Source organism: Squalius cephalus (assembly GCF_949319135.1).
Source record: "Squalius cephalus genome assembly, chromosome: 2".
NCBI lineage: Eukaryota > Metazoa > Chordata > Actinopteri > Cypriniformes > Leuciscidae > Squalius > Squalius cephalus.
Genome location: NC_137123.1, coordinates 52,344,451 through 52,364,734, shown reverse-complemented (window position 1 = coordinate 52,364,734; position 20,284 = coordinate 52,344,451). Strand labels below are relative to the sequence as shown.

The 20,284-nt window shown below is 37.3% G+C and overlaps 2 protein-coding genes across 4 annotated transcripts in view; one reads left to right on the top strand and one right to left on the bottom strand.

Moving 5' to 3' along the window:
• Positions 1-13,798, top strand: part of tusc3 (tumor suppressor candidate 3) — a 100,597-nt gene extending 86,799 nt beyond the window's left edge. For all 3 annotated transcript variants that reach the window (XM_079898780.1, XM_079898778.1, XM_079898779.1), the window contains exons 8-10: positions 455-527; positions 12,278-12,368; positions 13,682-13,798. In XM_079898780.1, the coding sequence (XP_079754906.1) occupies positions 455-527; positions 12,278-12,368; positions 13,682-13,697 (180 nt within the window). In that variant the 3' untranslated portion in view covers positions 13,698-13,798. The remainder of the gene's footprint in view (positions 1-454; positions 528-12,277; positions 12,369-13,681) is intronic.
• The window catches only part of mtmr7b (myotubularin related protein 7b), a 189,577-nt gene that overhangs the window by 1,285 nt on the left and 168,008 nt on the right, over positions 1-20,284 (bottom strand). The window lies entirely within an intron of this gene.

The following is a 20,284-nucleotide window of genomic DNA, read 5'->3' as shown; positions in this document are numbered from 1 at the left end:
CTGTACACACACTTGCTCACCTGGCCATGTCGAGTATGTCCTTCTGAGTGTCATTCTCAGTTTGAACTTCCCCTGTAATTACGTGGGTTTGTTGACTTTGCCTGATGGGTACAGAGTGTGCAGACAGACCGAGACCCACTGCTAGCATCTGGCTCAGCTGCTGGAGAAGAGAGGAGCTTCTGCCTGCTGGCGGAACACCTTGTGTTTGTCTGTCTTCCTCTTGCCGACACCTAGCTCTCCCCCCAGGCTGGAGGAGACCTCCCAGCCGAGTGAAGTGTGCTCAGAGTTCAAGAGTGGCTTGTTCCCATTGTGTGCTAGAGCTATGCTTTCTTTAGTTGCAGCCCAATCTTTAGTTTTGCAGGCACTCTTTAAGCATCATATCAGGTCCTGGCTGTTTATTGTGCAAACCAACCACATATATGCCACTAGTCATTCCTTGACTTCCATCTCAGATGCGGCCATCACCATGGGAATGGTCCTTCTGAACGAAGCAGCCACCTCTAAGGGAGACGTGGGGAAACGAAGGAGTAAGGTTATTTCTTTCATATTGCTATTGCATTCAGAATCCATTCATATGGACTATAGCCATATATAGGAACCAAAATATCTTAGAGACGTGAAAGGAAAATAACCACCTTCATCCTTCTAAATTAATTCTAATATGCTGATTTGGTGCTCTAGAAACATTTTTGAATAGTATTAATGCATTTAAATATTTTCAAATAAATGCTGTTCTTTTGAACTTTCTGTTCATCAAAGAATCCTGAAAAAATAAATGTTTATCACATTTTTCTACAAAAATATTTAGCAGCACTGTTTTCAACACTGATTATAAGAAATGTTTCTTACCAATCATATTAGCACATAAGAATGATTTCTGAAGGATCATGTGACACTGAAGACCGGAATAATGGCTGTTGAAAAGTTTTGCCATCACATGAATAAACTACATTTGAAAATATATTCAAATAGATAACAGTTATTTTAAGTCTAGATAATATATCACAATACTGTCTTGTTTGTTTGTTTGGTTTAATCAAATGAGCATAAGATACTTATTTCAAAACCATTTAAAAATATATTAATCAATGCAAACTTTTGACTGAAAGTGTGTGTTTCAGTAGTTGATTTGATTTCAGTTTTGTTATCATTAAAAAAAAAAGTTTCATCAAACTTTTTTTATTGTTTATATTTTCTTCCAGACTTTCAATATTAAGATATGATTATACATTATAATAACATATTGTATCACAATTTTTTTTAAACTATGATAATCTAAGCAATTAAACACTTATTTTTCATTTGTGAAAATATATAATTGCTTCTGTCCCACAGTTGTGGTGTCATTTCCACCACACTGATATTTTGCTTCTATTAAAGTTGTTTCTGAAATGAGTATAATTAGTTACCATGGAAAGAGAGTCAGTAAAAAGCATACTTCAAATTAAATTAGATGTTTGATTTTTGAAGAAAACAAAGAGATATGAAAGTAACTATCACTAACCAGAATATATTTGTTATTTCCAATCATGCAATACTTTATTCATATTATGCTAAAAGTGTGATGTTTGCTTTAGCAAGACATAGTATGCCAATTTATTCCAAAATTCATCAAAACAGGATGGATGGATCTACTGTCATTTCCACAAAAGAATAGGTAGATCATTTGAGATGTGGTAAAAATGACATTGTGGTGGGAATTGTATGTCAACTGTTGGAGTGTGAGTGTGAACAGTTTAGCTCAGTTCAGTTAGAGAGTTTATTTTCTAAAAGTCCATAGGGCTAAAAGTGCACAGTTCAATAAACACTCAGTAAATGACCTGCAAACCACCCACAACCTCAGCATCTTGGGTTTGAGTTTTTCAAGAGCAAGTACCACTCACACTGTGAAAAAAAAAAAAAAAAAAAACTAGTTTATTTCTATGATTATGTCAAAAAGAGCATTTTGAACATGTTGAAGAAAATCAATGTGATGAACGCTTTTCATAGTCATGTCATAAAACAGGCATTAAAGCATCAAAAGCAGCATATTTTTTCCTTTGCATATTGATATTGTGTGTGCATGTATATTTGATTGGGTTGTGTTTTAAAGTGTGTTTGGCTGAGCATGAGTATGCATCTTGCATAGGTGTGTGGCCCTGGATATCAGTCTCTGTCCCACTTACAAGTTTGCTTTACATGACTTTCTTTTTTCCTCTGAGCTTCTCACATCAAACTCGTTCTCACTCCCCCTCTTGAAGTGCTTCTCAGGGGTTCCCATAAAGACAAGCATCGCTTCCAGACTGTGATAGACGAATAGCTTTCCATGTATTATCACTGCATTAGCTGTGAAGAGCACTTAATGTGATGGCCTCCATCCCACCTCCAAAGAGTCATCCCCAGCTTTGATATGCTAATGGTATGAATTATGGGTAATATGTAAATGCTGAGTTATGTAAATGATGAGTTATTTTTGGCTTGGTTTCCAACTCACCTCCATGACAAACAAGGGGAGTGCTTTTTGTTTCTGATTTTAGACTGCTCAGACAGAGAAGTGAGCTCTTTATGCAATACGCTGGGATACAAATGCTTGTAATTACTGTATGTGTGTGTCAGCAGAAGTGTATAATTGTGGAAATTGCAATTTGTGTTTGTGTGGGTGGTCGTGTGTAAGGCAGGAGTTTTAGCAGTCATGAATATATAGCACCATTTAAATGTCATGCACACGTAATTTTTAACCATACTTGTGTTATTAACGTGCTATATACCACTCAAGCACACAAATAAAGTTATATTTGAGATAAAAATAGAAGCAATGCTGTTTTAGAATTAGTTTCTTGAATCAGAATTATCTAATTGAACCTTTGAAAACAGTGAATGAATAGAATTATATAGGGCTGGTTCACACAACGTGTTTTTTTTTGCTGTTAAAAATGCGAGACACAGGTCAGTGGAACAAAATGCGCAAGGTCTAGAGACAGGATTTTTAAAGTTTAACTTGAGTGCCACGTTTTGAGAATGTTGGTTCATGCGTGAGACGCTGCAAAAGACGCGAGACGTGAGCACAATGGTTAAAGACGTCTACCTCGTGCTTACATTGAAAAACAATGGAAAAGTAGTGCAGTGGAATGGAAAAATGTGTTCTGTGTGAATGGCCCATTTGTGTGTATTCCTCTTATGAAACAGTACCATACACATGGATTTTAACATGGCAGGCTATCATACAAATGTACTTTACAGTAAGTTTTATTATAGACGTGATTTTTATTTTATTTTATTGTATTAATTTTTAGAAACACTTGACCACAGCTCAAGTATTATTCCCTCAAAATCATCTTCTTCATAACCTGCTTTTTTTTTTTTTTAAATGTATGCCTTTTTGAAAGAGCTTAAAGGGATAGTTCACCCACCTGGCATCATTTACTCACCCTTAAGTTGTTCCAAACCTGTGTGAATTGCTGAACAAAAAAGAAGATAGTCTGAAGAATATGGGTTACCAAACAGTTGATGGGCCCCACTGACTTCCATAGTATGAAAAAAATAAGATAAAATAGTCAATGGGGTCCATCAACTGTTTGGTTAGTGGCATTTTACAAAATATCTTCTTTTGTGTACAGCAGAAGAAAGAAATTCATACAGGTTTGAAACAACTTGAGGGTGTGTAAATGATAACAGAATTTTCATTTTTGGGTGAACTATCCCTTTAAGTTTGAGAATCCTTCGACCATTGCAATTCATAATCTAACCAACAGCATTAATGTCATCATAATATGTGCACACTGAATTACCATTAATCTATTTAGTTTTCTTGCATTTATCTGCATAATGATTGATTTGGTCTTTTCTTTCAATTAAAAATCCTTTCGATTTATATCTGGTAATCTTCAAATATGGCTTTTAAATGGCTAATTATGTAGGCATAATTAAATGTTAAATGAAAATGCTAAAATTCTAACTACAGTAATTGCAGTGTGTTACAGTAGTGTGGAATATTTAAAACATATTAAATACAATAATTAATTTAGTTTGTAATTGCCATTTAACCTTTTTTAAAACCGCTGAAGTGGATTGGATTGAGTTACTTATACTGAACCGAGTAGTTGTTAATCGAATCATTCTGAATATGCAGAAAATCACACCCATTATCTATAGCCATCTTTATACTGCAAAGACGGTGTCTCATTATGTGATTCCCATGCATTTGCGATGTTTAAAGAAGATCTGATGTGGCATTTCATTTACACAAAACCAAAATCTAAGCTCTGGTATTTCCTCCAGGAAATGCAAATCTAGTGTTTCACAGTAAGATGTTTTATATAAGATTAGACTTGATCTAGACAGGTGAATGTGTTGAAATGATTCATATCCTTTATAAAGCTCACATTAGAGAGTGTTTTAGTGACACGTAACCTCTTGACTTCCTCTCTCCAGAGGTTGTTTCTCACATTTTTCCCTACGCCACCCAAATTTGCCGCGGCCATCATCTGCCACGCCAAGGCCGTGGCACGGGGGTCAGAGGTCACATTAGCGCAGCAGATCATTAAACCGGCGGTGGCACCTCAGCACTGGGCTTTTCCTACACCTGTCACTGTTAATTGACCATTAGGCATATATTAATCTGCATTATTATAATCTCATCAGTCAGTCTCAGGAATCTTTGTTGAGGAGAGAGGTCATTTTACAGAAGAAGAGACTTAAGTTATTCATAAGGAGAAGGGTTGCGTGCCCATCTTGAAGTGCTTCCTCTGGGGTGTGAAAGGAGGAGGAAGACCGTGCAGATGAGGCAGATGTTTGCTCTGTATGCACTCCTGGGTGACCCTTCTGTCAGCCACTGGAGGTACATGAGAAGGGAGCACTGACTAATTTATGTGATGGGGTTAGAGTAATAAGTTCTGACTGATGAGATACGTGCATTCGTGTCATCATGCATATGCATGCATATATATGTGCGTGTGCTTTTAAGTGCATGTCACAAAGATGAAGTTACTCAAAGGGATATGGTGTCTGTATTAATCTGTGCATGCTTCTGTAATTTGTCTTGTATTTTATGTGTAGTTTGTATGCATCAGTATCCATATCAGACACATTTTATTCAAATGTATATAAAAAATTCAGCTTTTTTAATGTATGTGTGGGGTTGGCCTGAAGCTGTCTGAACACAACTAGTTTTAAAGGGATAGTTCACCCAAAAATGAAAATTAGCCCATGATTTACTCACCCTGAAGCCATCCTAGGTGTATATGACATTCTTCTTTCAGATGAATACAATTGGAGTTATATAAAAAAATGTCCTGGCTCTTCCAAGCTTTATAATGGCAGTGAATGGCTGCTACTGTTTTGAAGTGCATCCATCCATGATAAAAGTGCTCCACACGGCTCCAGGGGGTTAATAAAGGCCTTCTGAAGTGAAGCGATGCGTTCGTGTAAGAAAAATATCCATATTTAAAACTTTATCGACGAAAATAACTAGCTTCCAGCAGACGGCCTACGCAAGTCGACTTACGCCAAAAGAGTAACACTTGACGATGTATGATTTAGGATGTAGGAGTAGCGTAAGCTTTGACGCCTCTCGCGGTTGAAACAAACAGGGCTGGGCAACAAACTCAAGCTCCGACATTTCTCTTTAAAAATTCTCGTTTTAGACTTCTAATTCGTGACTGGTGTTTTGTTTTGCTCTATCCTCTGTGCTTCAGCGTTGATCATTACATTATTAAAATATGAACACTATATTCTAAAACAGTATATGGGCCCTATCTTGCACCCAGCGCAATTGACTTTGTACACCGACGCATGTATCATTCCTATTTTGCACCCGTACACAGCGGACTTTTCCCTCCACAGACGCACGTCTGTAAATTAGGGAATGAACTTGCGCTCCCGGGGGCGGTTCAGCGAAAAGAGGAGACGTGGTCTGGCGCAAACGTTCCCTGGTGCTATTTTGTAGTTTCAGAAAACAATTCCGCCACAGACCAGGAAAAACCTAGTCTAAAGTCAGTGGCGTGTTATTCAGATGCTATTTTAAGGGCGCATACTTGGCCATAATGTAGCATGTGCACAACGCGCATACACTTTGCTTCTCTACTCTACACAGACACAGTTCCCATTTTTGCAAACCATACATAATTACAAGGAAAAATATTACCACACGAGGGAAATCAGTATGGTGTCCATGAAGATGTGAAAAAATAGGCATAAATCTAGCTTACACATTTACCAAAATTATTATACTCCTGTTTAACCGAAGCTAATTTGGGTGGGTTTCTCCCATCCCCATACAATGTTACTTCTCTGTGTTTTACGGCCGTGACGAGAACGTCGGTCTCCTTGGCTGTGATCCGCTTCTGGTGTGCGCCTGGCAAATCCGCCATTATAATAGCAATCCGCCATGGAACAAGCGCGCCTGCTTTTAAATGGAATGTGAGATGACGCTCTGATTGGTTTATTTCACGTTACGCCCAAACCACACCTATGAGTAATGTAGCTACTTCAGACCAACCCATTTCAGATTTGCATCGGATCCGAGATCCGCCCACAAAGTTACTTGCGTTTCGCGTTTGATTCTTGCGTTTCAGATCGTTAAAATAGGGCGCTATAAGTCAACATTTATACCAACACATTTCCATTGAAAATAAAGTAGGATACAGAATCTCCCATTTTACCATTGCTGAAGTCCACTCTCAAATGTAAAGCTAATTGGTTCATGGTTAGTGAACATTCTGTGGGATGTGCAGCCTCAAAGTTAACAATGTAGTGAAACTCATCTTAGCATATAGGTCACTTCCAGAACAGACTCTTTTTCAGGTGTCATCCCACAGCTATTATGTGACACAAAGTAGAAATATTTCCTATGGGGATTTTCTAGGAACAAAATAACCTCACTGTTAATGCCTCTACAAAAGCATCTGCTGATGGTAAATGGTGAGGCTTTGTGACTGTATATATTTAAAGAACTATATATGTTTACTTGTTAGCAGAAAACATTCCAGCACATAAAGGCAGTCAGCTTAAATGCAGGTCCTTGCCCAAAAATAATATAATAAAAAATACTCAGTTTGTTTCCACCAGTCATAACAACACACTGTAAAATGCTTGAGTAATGCAACACCTTGAGAGACTATAATGGATATTGACTTTTTCCCAACAAGGTTAGAGGGGTCGACCTATACGCAGAAAAATCCTGTTCACTGCCCTCCAACAACTAGGAAATTGAGTGTCTGTTGAGTTTTGCTCAATACACAAAATACTCAATAAAAATGAAAGGGCTTACATAATTGAATTTAGATCCCAGGTTAAATACAAATTAAGTGTGTAATTACAGAAATAATGATCGTTTCCAAACAACTCCCCATCTAACATTGGTCATGTAAACAAAAAAAGTCTGACAATGATCACTTCATAGACTTTTAAGTGCATTTCTTTCAACAACTTACGGTTTAACACTTTGTAATGAGCAAAATGTATTTTATTTCATGCTACAGATAGAATTAATCTCAGAATATTCCTTAACATACTAAGATTAATTTTATAAAGCCTATTAATACATTTGGGACAGACAGTTTAGAGGGAATAGCCCATTATACAGCATTAAACACATTTGTAAAGAAAGCAGATGGAGTATCTTATTAGGCTCATCATCATAAAAATTATATTTAATGCATAGCCAAAGGCAAACTATTGTGTGCTGGGCCATTAGGGAGAAAATAAAACATTCACTAGTAAAAAACTAGTGCAAAAGCTAGTGAAGAGTGACAGTTTCAATGTTTTCTAACACAAAAGTTATGAATGATTAGTCCAGAAAGCTGATGTGTATTAAAAAGATAAAAAAAATAAGTACAAAGATGTGCTTTAAAACTACTCGCAACAGAAGCTAGCAGATAGCTGGTCCAGATGGTCCAGATGTTTGGTCCATAAACCAAAAAGCAGCAATGTAATAAACCTGCATTTATGATCATAAACAATGACATATACCTCCACAACTAAATAAACTCAGTGTTTACATGCATTCCTGGAGCCTTAATTTACAATATCCAACTGTCCAATATGTGTTCCAAATACCCTTTAACTGAAGTCAGCAGTCTGCATTGTTTCCATAGCAAATGGAGAAAATAATAATGTTGTTAAAGGAACTGTTCACCTAAAAATGTAACTTCTGACATCATTTACTCACTCTTATGTCATTGCAAACCTGTATGACTTTCTCCTATGGAACAAAACAGATATTTTGAACAATGGGGGTCCAAAGCAACATTTAATCCTATTGACTTTCATTGTATTGAACAAAAGAAATCCACCTTTTTCGGGTGAACCATTCCTTTAATTTTGTATCATTTTTGTACTTTTTCTTCTATCTAAAACAGACAGTACCGTACATGCAAAAAACCTCAACCTCTGGTGACTTAAAAATGTTAATTGCTGCTATGCAGAATAAGAATACTTACACAGTGAGTGGTTGATCAAACCCAGCGGTCGTCAAGGAAACACACTGACTCGAAGCATTTAAAATAGGAAAATGCTAAATGAAGATTGCCGGAGTAGTGACGCTGTACTTTTAAACACCACTCCCCCCGCAGAAACATTTACGGCAAGCGACTCCATCCAGTTGTAGGAAAGTCAGCCAAATGTGATTGCACCAGAGTGCTGTTATTCAGCAACATCACATTAGTTACCCAGTGACACAGACGACCCTGAAAGTAAATGTTTAGCAGCTTTTAAATGTCACATCTTAGTTGGTAATGTTCGTCATTTTTGTGTAATGCAGAGTCGTTTTGCGGCTACTACCGCGTCTTATGGGAAGGCTTGTGTAACGTGTCAGGGAAATGATAATAGGCTCGAGAACATCAAGGTCTCAGAGTAAACGCTGTCACATGAAGCCTTGAAAACAAGTCTTTAGGGAAGTTCAGTAGATACTGAAACTTTAAATTAAAAGCTCTCCGTGTATGTGTGTTCTGAGGGTGTTTCTGGATGACTAATCTGGAGAGGAACAGTGCTGGTGGTGTGGTGTAATTGGAGGTGCCCCTCTCTTTTGAGGAGGTTAACACACTTTGATTAAGCTCTGATTAGCTTCTCATTCAGCTAACAGCAGCTGCCACTGCCTCGCTCTTTAATATGTTTACTACTTACACGCTGACTCTCTCGCACACACATGCAGCCATTTGGAAACCATCTTGTGCCTTTAAAGAAACCAGGACTTTCCTCTCTGTAAAAAGGTACCTAGAACAAAAAAGATAAATATCAAGAACTATTTAGCTAACTCAAGAACTCAATACAGCAACATTTTTTGATAAGAAGCTCTTTGTTGAACCTAAGGGGTTGCAAAAAACACTCTAAAAGTTGCAAAGGTTGCAAAAAAAAAATATTCTAAAAGTAAATATCAGGGTCTTAAAAATAAACATTATTCATAAGACCCTGATATTTACTTTTAGAATAAACTGGTGTGACGTAATTTCAAACAAAATCAGGAGTTTGAAACAGCTTGCCAAAGCTAACTTTCTGGAAATGTTTACTTAAAGGGATAGTTCACTTTGAAATTAAATTTTGGTATGTTTTAGCTTACCTCAAGGGCATCCAAGATGTAGGTGTCTTTTTTTCCGCAGTAGTTTCAATTTTGATATTTTTAGGTCAAACCGTTCTTGTCTCTCAGTCAGATAATGCAGGTCTGTGGTCACTGTCACAAAGAGCATGCACAGAGTCCAAATTAAAACAATTCCCCATCGTCCAAATTAAACAATTCCCCATCGTAAGTACACATTGATGGCCTCAGACACGAAACGAGCGGTTTGTGTGAGAAAACGAACAGTATTTATATCGTTTTTACCTTTTGTACACAGCCACGTCCAAGTGATCTGAAGGCGCGGGCGCTTCCTATTGTGTGACGTGTGCGCAGACTGGTGCATAGATATATACAATAGATGCCGCCTTGGCTACGGCAGTTCATTGGAACGAGGCAACATCTAGTGTATATATCTATGCACCAGTCTGCATACATGGTTTGTGTGAGAACGAGCGGTTTGTGTGAGAAAACGAACAGTATTTATATCGTTTTTACCTTTTGTACACAGCCACATCCAAGTGATCTGAAGGCGCGGGCGGATCCTGGTGTGTGACACACCAGGATCCGCCCGCGCCTTCAGATCACTTGGATGTGGCTGTGTACAAAAGGTAAAAACTATATAAATACTGTTCGTTTTCTCACACAAACCGCTCGTTTCATGTCTTAGGCCATCAATGTGTACTTACGATGGGGAATTGTTTAATTTGGACGATGGGGAATTGTTTTAATTTGGACTCTGTGCATGCTCTTTGAGACAGTGACCACAGACCTGCATTATCTGACTGAGAGACAAGAACGGTTTGACCTAAAAATATCAAAATTGAAACTACTGCGGAAAAAAAGACACCTACATCTTGGATGCCCTTGAGGTAAGCTAAAACATACCAAAATTTAATTTCAAAGTGAACTATCCCTTTAAAGGGGACCTATTATGCAAAATTCATGTTTGAACATACATGTGTGTTGGCAGTGTGTGTACAAAACCAATCTGCCATAGTAAAAATGCACCCAATCCTCTTTTTTCAATCCCCATAAATCATAAGTTTCTCAGAACAAGCCATTTGCTAATTCTAGGTTTTGTGATGTCACAAATGCACAGACCCCGCCCACAACTGATGACGGACTCTGCCCTATTAGCATAGACCCCGCCCTCAGTGAGCTGTACACAGTCCGCCATGTTTATCTCCTCGCCAGAGCATTTAATAGAGTGATTTCCTGTTTTTCTTTTGTTGTTTGATTCATATTAACAGCATATATAGCAGTAGGTACTGTATATTATGCTGCTTTCACTTAAATACACAGATCTATTATGTGACCCTGGATCACAAAACAAAGGATCACAAGTCGCACGGGTATATTTGTGGCAATAGCCAACAATCCATTGTATGGGTCAAAATGATCGATTTTTCTTTTATGCCAAAAATTTGGATATTAAGTAAAGATCATGTTCCATGAAGATATGTTGTAAATTTCCTACCGTAAATATATAAAACATTTATTTTTGTGCGTGAATGCAACACAAACGCGAACATAAATGGACAACTTTAAAGGCGATTTTCTCAATATTTCGATTTTTTTGCACCCTCAGATTCCAGATTTTCAAACAGAGTTGTTTCTCTGCCAAATATTGTCCTGTCCTAACAAACCATACATCAATGGAAAGTTTATTTATTCAGCTTTCAGATGATGTATAAATCTCAAATTCAGAAAACTGACCCATGTGACTGGTTTTTCAGTGTCACATATACACATGCAATTTCTTTGTATGTTTTTGACATGACCTTGTGTGTATTTGACAGTTTAAGCGCAATCAGACGTGAAAGAGAACTTAGTTTAATACACACAGGGTGCGCCATCTGACATCCAGCTCTCTGTGCGTGTGCTTCGGATGTGTGCGCTCAGAAAATCATGTATCAGAAGTTAAGACTGATATGGCTTTAAAACTCATGCAGATAATAAACTTTCATGATGATGAAGACCTGAAATGTCAAAATATCTGTGGGGTATTTTGAGCTGAAAGTTCAGACACAACCTGGGGACAACTGAAACGGGTATAATAGGTCCCTTTTAAAAGTGATTATGTAATAGGTAGGTTTGCTCTGGGGCTCTGAATTCTTTGACATGGAAACTTCTCTGGTACATTTCTTCTCTTCAGTCCATCGAAGTCAGACATTAGTAAAAAGCTTGTGCAGTTTTCTGTCTCTCTGGATGCTATAAATTTTGCATTTGTCAGTGTCATACTAAAGTGCATTAATGTATGTGATTTTAAATATGCATGCTCAATCCAGATATTTCCTTGGGAGGAGTAGGCAAAGAATATGCACTGACCAGTTTCAGTGTTGAGCTGCAGTATTGTGAATTATTTATTTTATTTTCCTTGATAAAATCAGCTTTTTTTTATTCCAATAGCACAATGTTTAAGGCATCATTGACTTATCTTTAAAGTCACTTTATAATGTGATTTAACAGGTTATAAAATTTTGGGCACTATCTCAAGAAGCTGATGCAGCATGTTTTATAAGCATTTAAGTAGCGATTATTGTTTCATTCATTAGTAATGGCTTAATTTAAGATGGCTGTTTGGGATTAGCGCTTAGATCAAAGATCATGAAAAGTGATTTTCACCAATGGCTTAATCCCATTATAGAATACCATTGTAGCATACTAATCAAGTTTAATCAATGTAAGCATTATTTAGCTCATTAAGAGATTGACACTCACTGTGCTTTTGTTTTTTCTGTTTTACAGTTATCTGTCTTGTAGGGCTTGGTTTAGTGGTGTTCTTCTTTAGCTTCCTGCTGTCCATCTTCAGATCAAAATATCATGGTTATCCTTACAGGTAAGATGTAATGCAGTATATCGCTGTTAAAACACACTCTTTTTGTACTGAAGTATTTGTTGTGCAGTGTAATATAAATGTTTTTTTATGTTTTTCTCTTCTTTGACTTTTACAGCAATGTTATGGGTTCAATTGAAGTTAAGCTCTATGAACGACATGCTGTTGATTACCTTTGTCCCACACACACAAACAAGATTTTACAGTAATGCACTTACAGTGGAAGTCTAAACAAAATATGAGCTCTGGATTAAATGTTAGAATGCACTAATATTAAATGAAAGCACAGCCACAAGACTTAATGTTAGCATGAGACTAATTACAATGACTTGTTGTAGAATAGTAGTACAGCTTATGCCAAGACCATTTAAAGCTGGTGAGAACATATAACTCTCGCATGATATACACACCCTAGTTATTCTAACTATTTGCAAAGTACTGTTACATGGAGCTTACTCCACTAAGATGAATTTGTCAGTAATAAATAACTAATAAATAAGTTAATCTCTCTGAAGCTGTAGTCCCACTGCTAAATGACAATTTAGACAACTTTACGCTTCAAACATTGAACAGTTATTTATAATAATTATTAGAATACAATCTGCACATTTAAACTAGACATCCAGTGCATTACTGTAAACACGTTTCGACCAATTTTTATCACAACCACAACCGATTTCTTTAAAGGGGACCTATTATGCCCTTTTTTCAAAGTCTTGATTTTTTTTTTGGGGGGGGGGAGGGGGGGGGCTACTAGAATAGGTTTTCATGCTTGAAGGTAATTTTTTTAAACATATTTTAAATTATTGCAGCACCTCTCTTCCCAATCTGTCAGTAACGCCCTGTTTGGTTGGTCTCTATGAGGCCCCTCCTTCTGAAAAGTACTATGTGCTCTGATTGGTCAGCTGGAGTGTGTTGTGATTAGTCAATCGCTTTGAGCGTGTTTCAGAAATATCACACCCCTTACCATAACCGCTAGTTTCAACACACTACTAACGCAACAAGGATACAGTACATTGATATATAGTCCGTGTTTGGAGGAAGGAAAAGGCAGCAAAGTCTTTACAAGTTTCCCTGACCGTAAAATGAGTCAGTGAATGGAAGTGAATGAAAATGATTCATTTTCATAAAAGATTCCTTCAAAAGCACTGTCAATAGTGACTCCTTCAAAAGACTCTAGTGAATGACCTTTCACAGTCTATAGAGATCTTCTCATAATGATTGGACGATGACGTCACTTCCAGTCAGCGAACGTAATCATTCACACTCTTCTCTTTTTCCTTCTCACTCTATTTTTCTCTTCCCTTCTCTTTCAGCTTCCTGATTAAATAAGATAATGGCGTGAAAGAAAAAGCTGCCGAACTTCAGATTCAACTGCTGTTTGACTGTAATGCACTGCATGTGTCACATAAGATAAATAAACTGAACTATTACCCACTGCCGTGCACTGCGTGGTCTGTATGTAAGTGTGTCCACTGAAGTCACATGAATTGTTCGCTTGCTTGTATGACCAGTTTTTATTTTTAATTGCAAATTGAGGATTTTGTCCTGAAGGTTTTGCCGGGGAGAGAAGCGTGTTTGTGCGTGCATCTGTGTGTGTGAGGCTGTTATTTGTTATTACCGTTTATGATACCTCTCTTGAGGCCATTGTGCGCGCCTCAGCAGATTGTGTCCTCTTTTTGTCCCCTTCAGTCAGTTTTTTTTCTCCTTTTCACTCGCTTTCTCCCCTTTTCTCTCTCTCTCTCTCTCTCTCTCTGAAATCTGTGAAGGAATATTTAAGTATTTTTTTCCCCATTATTTTGGGTAGGTCATGAAAGGGGTTTTTAATCTTCTTTATTAAAACCAACTCTGCTACCACCGATCCAATTAAATTCAATCCAATATCCGAACTAACATATTTATTTAACTTCAAACAAGAGAACTGGTTGATAACGCCCATGACATTTTTCTTAGAAGCAAAGATTTCCTTTAAGGGTTTAATCTAAATTAGCTGTCATCACAGACAATAATGTCTACCCTGCCTTAAAGCTTCTAATACACGTTTATTGGCGCATCTACTTTTGTTTTATTACTCATCAAAAAGTATTTAATTAGTGATTGTGTTAGTGATTTGACGTCTATAACGCAGCCTAATTCTGCCACCTAAGAAGCCCTTTTTATGTCAAGAGCACAAACATGTTTACTTCAAATGTGCCAATACTATACTTAAATCTCAATTAATAAAACAAATGACTCAAAATATTAGAAATGTTTTCTAATGCATGTGGTGTGCGGTTTATATTTAAATGATTACTTGTACTGTATGTTTTTATAATGATGTATAATCCACAGTAAATCCATTTTCTATGTGGCACACAAACTGTGTGCTGCACAGCTAGACGTTATAGTGATGATAGCAGTGCTGTTGTTGATGCTCAGTCGAATTAGTAGCGTCAAGCAAATATGAAAAGAGGGTATTTGGCATCAAATCAGAACCAACAGCAGCATTACAATTGAGAAAATTTAAGCTGGCAGTAATTCCTCTTTAGCTGTCGAAGGACATTAGTGGCCACCACTCCATCCTTCATTTGCGCAGAGAAGAGATGGCAATTTCAGTTTGTCACCCCCCTACCCCCACACTTTTCTTTTTCTTCCCCTTCTCTAATGCCTTCAAGCAACTCCCTTTCCCCGTTCCCACAGTGCCTATCTCTCTAGGTTAATTAATGGACAGAAACATACTGTATGCAGGTAACAAGGACAGAGCATGTGGATACTTGCGAGTTAAACTAATGCTTATCAGGTTATTTTGATGGATTTTTTTAAAATGAATCATAACTAAGATTTATTTTTATTAACAATTACATGCTTTTGAAACCTGAAATGTCCCCAAACACTCATTCAGTCAGTGTGTCTGAATTTTTCTGAACATAACAAAAAGGGAAATGAAAATAAACAGATGTCTAAATGTATAAACTCATGACTTAGTGACAAACAAAGTGAAGTAAATCAATGCAATGCACCGCCAAGCGCGACACGTGTTTTTTGCTAGTTTCAGCCCGACACAGTTATCATTTTCACGTCCTGCGCCACATTATTTAAATATCAAATGCGTTTGCGCCCATTTGTGCGCACATGGGCGTGCTGGTCTGAAAACGAGGTGTGTTCAGGCAAATTGTTGGCACGTTGCTATTTTAAGGCAACTGAAATAGACTGCGCCATTGACCATTTGAAGCCTGGTCTAAAGTCAATGGCGCAGTATTTAGTAATATGTGCCTACTGGGGGGTCCACAACGCACGTACACTCTGCTTATTACACACACAGGGGCTCGCAGCAGACAAACATGCCAAATAAAAATAAAAGGATTACAATGTAAAAGATTAATATTGTGTACTGTACATAAAGATATGGTGGAATCCGGCTTGTCCAGTAGATGGTCTGCTTGCACGCTTTAACCTTGCGCACGAGCAGATCCGTTTCCTCTCTGGTGAAGCGTTCAGTTTTTCCGCTTGCAAATTCCACCATGTAAATAGCGAATCCGCCATGCCGCGAGGGAATGGGAAATTACACTCTGATTGTTTTTTTGCACGTTACGCCCCAAAACACACCCATTACTCATTAAGAGAAGAGGGACAACCCTTTTAGACCATGCGCTGAGTGTGCCGACCATTTTTCCCGTTAAACTAGCAAAAGTGGATTCGGACATGCCACGCCCTTAGTGCACTTGCGCCGTGTGATTTAGACCATGCGCTTGGATTGTTAGAATAGGGCCCTAAGACAGTAGATGGTCTTCTGTGGCTGTTCGAACGCATTCGAGCACATGAGCATCTACACTAGGAAAGCAATATGGTTGAATGCATTTTCAAAGCTCAAAACGTTTTAGACACCTGTATTTAGCGCTGTCCACTCGTGATCCGACTGACTAAAGCGCATCTTAATACCAGGTGTAAACAGGGCCATTAAGACTTGTTTTCAGAGAATGCATCTTTTAAAGGAGTAGTTTGTTCAAAAATGCATCATTTAATTACCCTCATCACTCCAAAACTATATGAATTTCTTTGTTACATGCAACATAAAGGAAGATATTTTGAGAAATGCCACATTGTTGTTGTTGTTGTTTTAATGGTTACCAACATTTTTCTAAATATATTTTGTGTTTAGCAGAAGAAAGAAAAGTCATACAGGTTTAGAAAGACATGAGGGTGACTAAATAATGGCAGAAATTTCATTTTTGGGTGAAATATTCTTTTAATATAAGTGCATTTTGTCTTAATGCACTTGCGGATTTTTCCACTTTTGTACGTACAGTATACACAAGTGAAAAAAAATACACCAACCTTTCTTATATTAAATAAGAAACCAAGTTGTGTTATCTTATGCAGTTTCTGTACTCCTCAAGTAAATTGATCTCATTTCAGGCATTTCCAGATATTTTTGGGAGAAAAAAACTCACATAAAATGTCACACTATTCATAGAAGTTTGCTGTGACAGGGTGACCTGAGTCATTTATTTTTAGAAAGTTTCTAACAGAGTGACAGTGATAATTGCTTGACCTTATGCAAATAAGTAAGCTATACATCAACCAATGGAAATGCAGATCTGCCATCTTAGTTGGATAAAGCTATTGCGATAAAGCACCTAAAGGAACATAAACATTGACAGCGATTTGCTTTGGTAAGGCGACCAAAATCATTTACAATGAGCCATAACTTTTATGCAAATGAGCAGCAATTATATGTGGCCACTACCAATGATAAGTTGAGCTCATGTGATACTGCAGTCGAGTAGCTGAACCCAGTACAACTGTCAGTGTGAACGACCCTTAACATGAAAAAGGATTTATCGCATGTCTCTTAATTTAAGTTGCACCTGTTTCAGACATGGACGTTACATCACATGAGCATTATGATGGAGGTGACTCATAACCTCAATAAAAGCCAAGAAGATATTAACTCATTACAGTTTAATTCTGTCACAGTAGGTGGTGTCACACAGTAGAGAGGAATTCTCAGGATGAAACTCTAATAGCTGCCAGCACACTGTCATCTTACTTTCAGTACTTATCCTCAAGGGGATAACTGGATTAAAAAAAAATACAATTGCGGGACTCATAAACACAATTTGCATTTCCCTCTCATGTCCTCCAAAAATAACTTGAGGAAGTAACATTTAATTGCAAGGCTTGTTATTTATTTATATATTTCCCTTTTTTTTTACTGCAAATAACATGATGTTTTGAAGTTTCAAAGAGTGTAATTACATAGGTACATAAGCACGCCCACACTTGCCCAAACCAAAGGGGACACTAGATCCTGAGACCCTTGACTACCTGATAGTTAACATTACTCGACTTTGACATTTTTGTTTCATGCATTTCATACTTCAAACATGAATGTTGGGCTGCTAATTATTTGCTAAATGAGGACTACAACTCCTTCAACTTGTAGTTCTTATTTGCCAAACTGTTAGTATTGTGCAAAAAAAAAAAAAAAAAAAAGAGTTAAACTTGTTAAACAAGGTGTGATTTATGTTGTAGAACAAAATATGAGTTGTGATGTTGGTCTACATATCGGCATGACTTAACAGATATGTTGAGAATGTAATATTGTTAAAAAGTAATGGACTCTTTTCACATTTCTGGGATTCTCAGAAGTAGGAGTCGTCATAGTTGAGTAAACATTTATAGAGGTGAATGGGAACTACAACAACTATATACATATATATATTTCCAAGCGCAAAAGATAAAAAAAAGATGACTTTTGAAAAGAGAAAGTATACTACACAAAGTATAGTCTTATAAATGGACATATATACACACTCACACTCACACACACGTATGTATGTATGTGTGTGTTTAAACTTTCCTTTTAAACTTACTTTTTTAATTTAGCTATATATACAAGTATTAGTGTATAAATTTAGCTAGTACAATATACAGTACAAATTTAGCTAGAATAAAAGATAAATATTTTAACATAAAAAATACACTTTTGCTTTAAAACATATGTCGAAGATATATGGACAGCAATACTACTATTAGTATAGTGTAACATCATCAGCCAGTCTCATAAACTGATTATTAGCATTACATTTACCAACTAATCGTGTTAAACTGTTGAGAGTTTGCTTGAAACAAATTAAATGCTTCCTCTGTTTTCTCTCTCACACACATACACACTTGAAGGCCAAGAGTTATAAAAATCAATGAGAAGGCCTCACTTCCAAATCTGGATTTAATTTAGTGTTAAATCAACACTAATTAATCATTAATTAATTAAAGTGCTTAGCCGGAACAAACTACTTTCATGATCCATGAAGTCTCTGGGGAGAATATTTCTCCTCCCCTTAACTTAAAGGGCCCTATCATACACCCAGCGCAATGCAACGCCAAGTGTTTTTTGTTAGTTTCAGCCTGACGCAGTTATCATTTTCACGTTCTGCGCCACGTTGTTTAAATAGCAAATGCATTTGCGTCCATCTGTTCGGCAACTGACTGCGCAGTATTTATTTATTTTTTTGTTATTTACAGAGCGTCTATATAGTAATTACGCCCCAAAACACACCCGTTACTCATTAAGAGAATAGGGACAACACTTTTAGACCATGCGCCGGGTGCGCCGACCATTTTCCCCGTCGTTAATTAGCAAAAGTGGATTCGGACTCACCTAAGTGTACTTGCGCCATGCGCTTTAGACCATGTGCTTAGATTGTTAAAATTGGGCCCACAATGTGCAACATTTAAGCAATCCATTGGTCTACTCAAAGTTTTTCCAGCTGAAAAACCCAGATGTATACAAATGACTTTTTAAATAGCGTTTGGTTTGATACCAAACACGGCACAAGTCACTTTGAGTTAGTCACGTTTGATTGATTAAATCCATCCAAATTATTTTAGCACACAACATTAGATAGATTGCTAATTGTTTAAAAATTAATAAGAGTTCTTTGTAAAAGGCATCGGCAGCCGTGCGATTGGAGACTAATGCTAACAGCAGCCGAATATGATGCAGTCAGTAGCGTTCGCTGAGCTGAGGGACCCCATCACACAGTTTTAGTGTGGTTATGCTTCAGTGATAACCAAAGAGACAGGCTGCTCTGGTGCTGCCATTGTGATGACATGTTTAATAGGCAGTCTTAATGACACACACACATCACGGGACCAGTTGAGAAAGCAAGAAGTCACCACAGTGACAGAATGCCTGAAAAACTTGAATGATTCAGGACTGTTATTTACATCTTTTCCCCATAGCTGTCACAGTTTTCCATATGATCGAATGGAATTGCATATATAGGGAAACAATGGGAGATTACTTTCTCAGATTGAAGAAAACAACATGACCTCACTGGGAGGAACCCAAGCCTTGTGTGCAAGGATAAATTGTACCTGTGAGAATGTATAGCTGCCCACCTGCATGCCAAGAAACAAACACAGACCTCCTCCAAGCCACTCATTACAATAAACGGCTGTATGAAGGGAAATAGAGTTGGACTGGTGCAAGGAAGTGGAAAAGAAAGAGTAAGTAGTGGCATTTCAATCGTGACCCCTTTTACACTTGGTATTACACTAGACTCTACAGGAATGTATGAGTATACTTTGCACTTAGAGTGTGATCTAACCATATTTTTGAAGGCGTGTCTTTATGAATACTAAAATAAATGGAAATTGAATAGTAGATGCATTGGATTATCTTTAATTGTATCCATCTTCACATATAAGCAACAATATTTCAATTGCATCCACTTAAAGGTCCAGTAAGCGATTTCTAAGAAACGCTACTGAAAGTCAATCATAAGGTGACTGGGAGGGGACATGTTCAGTTCACTTAGTTTATTAACTCATATTAACTCATTGCAACGTGATAATATGTTGTGACCACTAGATATTAAGTTGTGGGAACATCACATTAACTCGTGGGAAAGTGAACGATGTGAAGTCGTGAC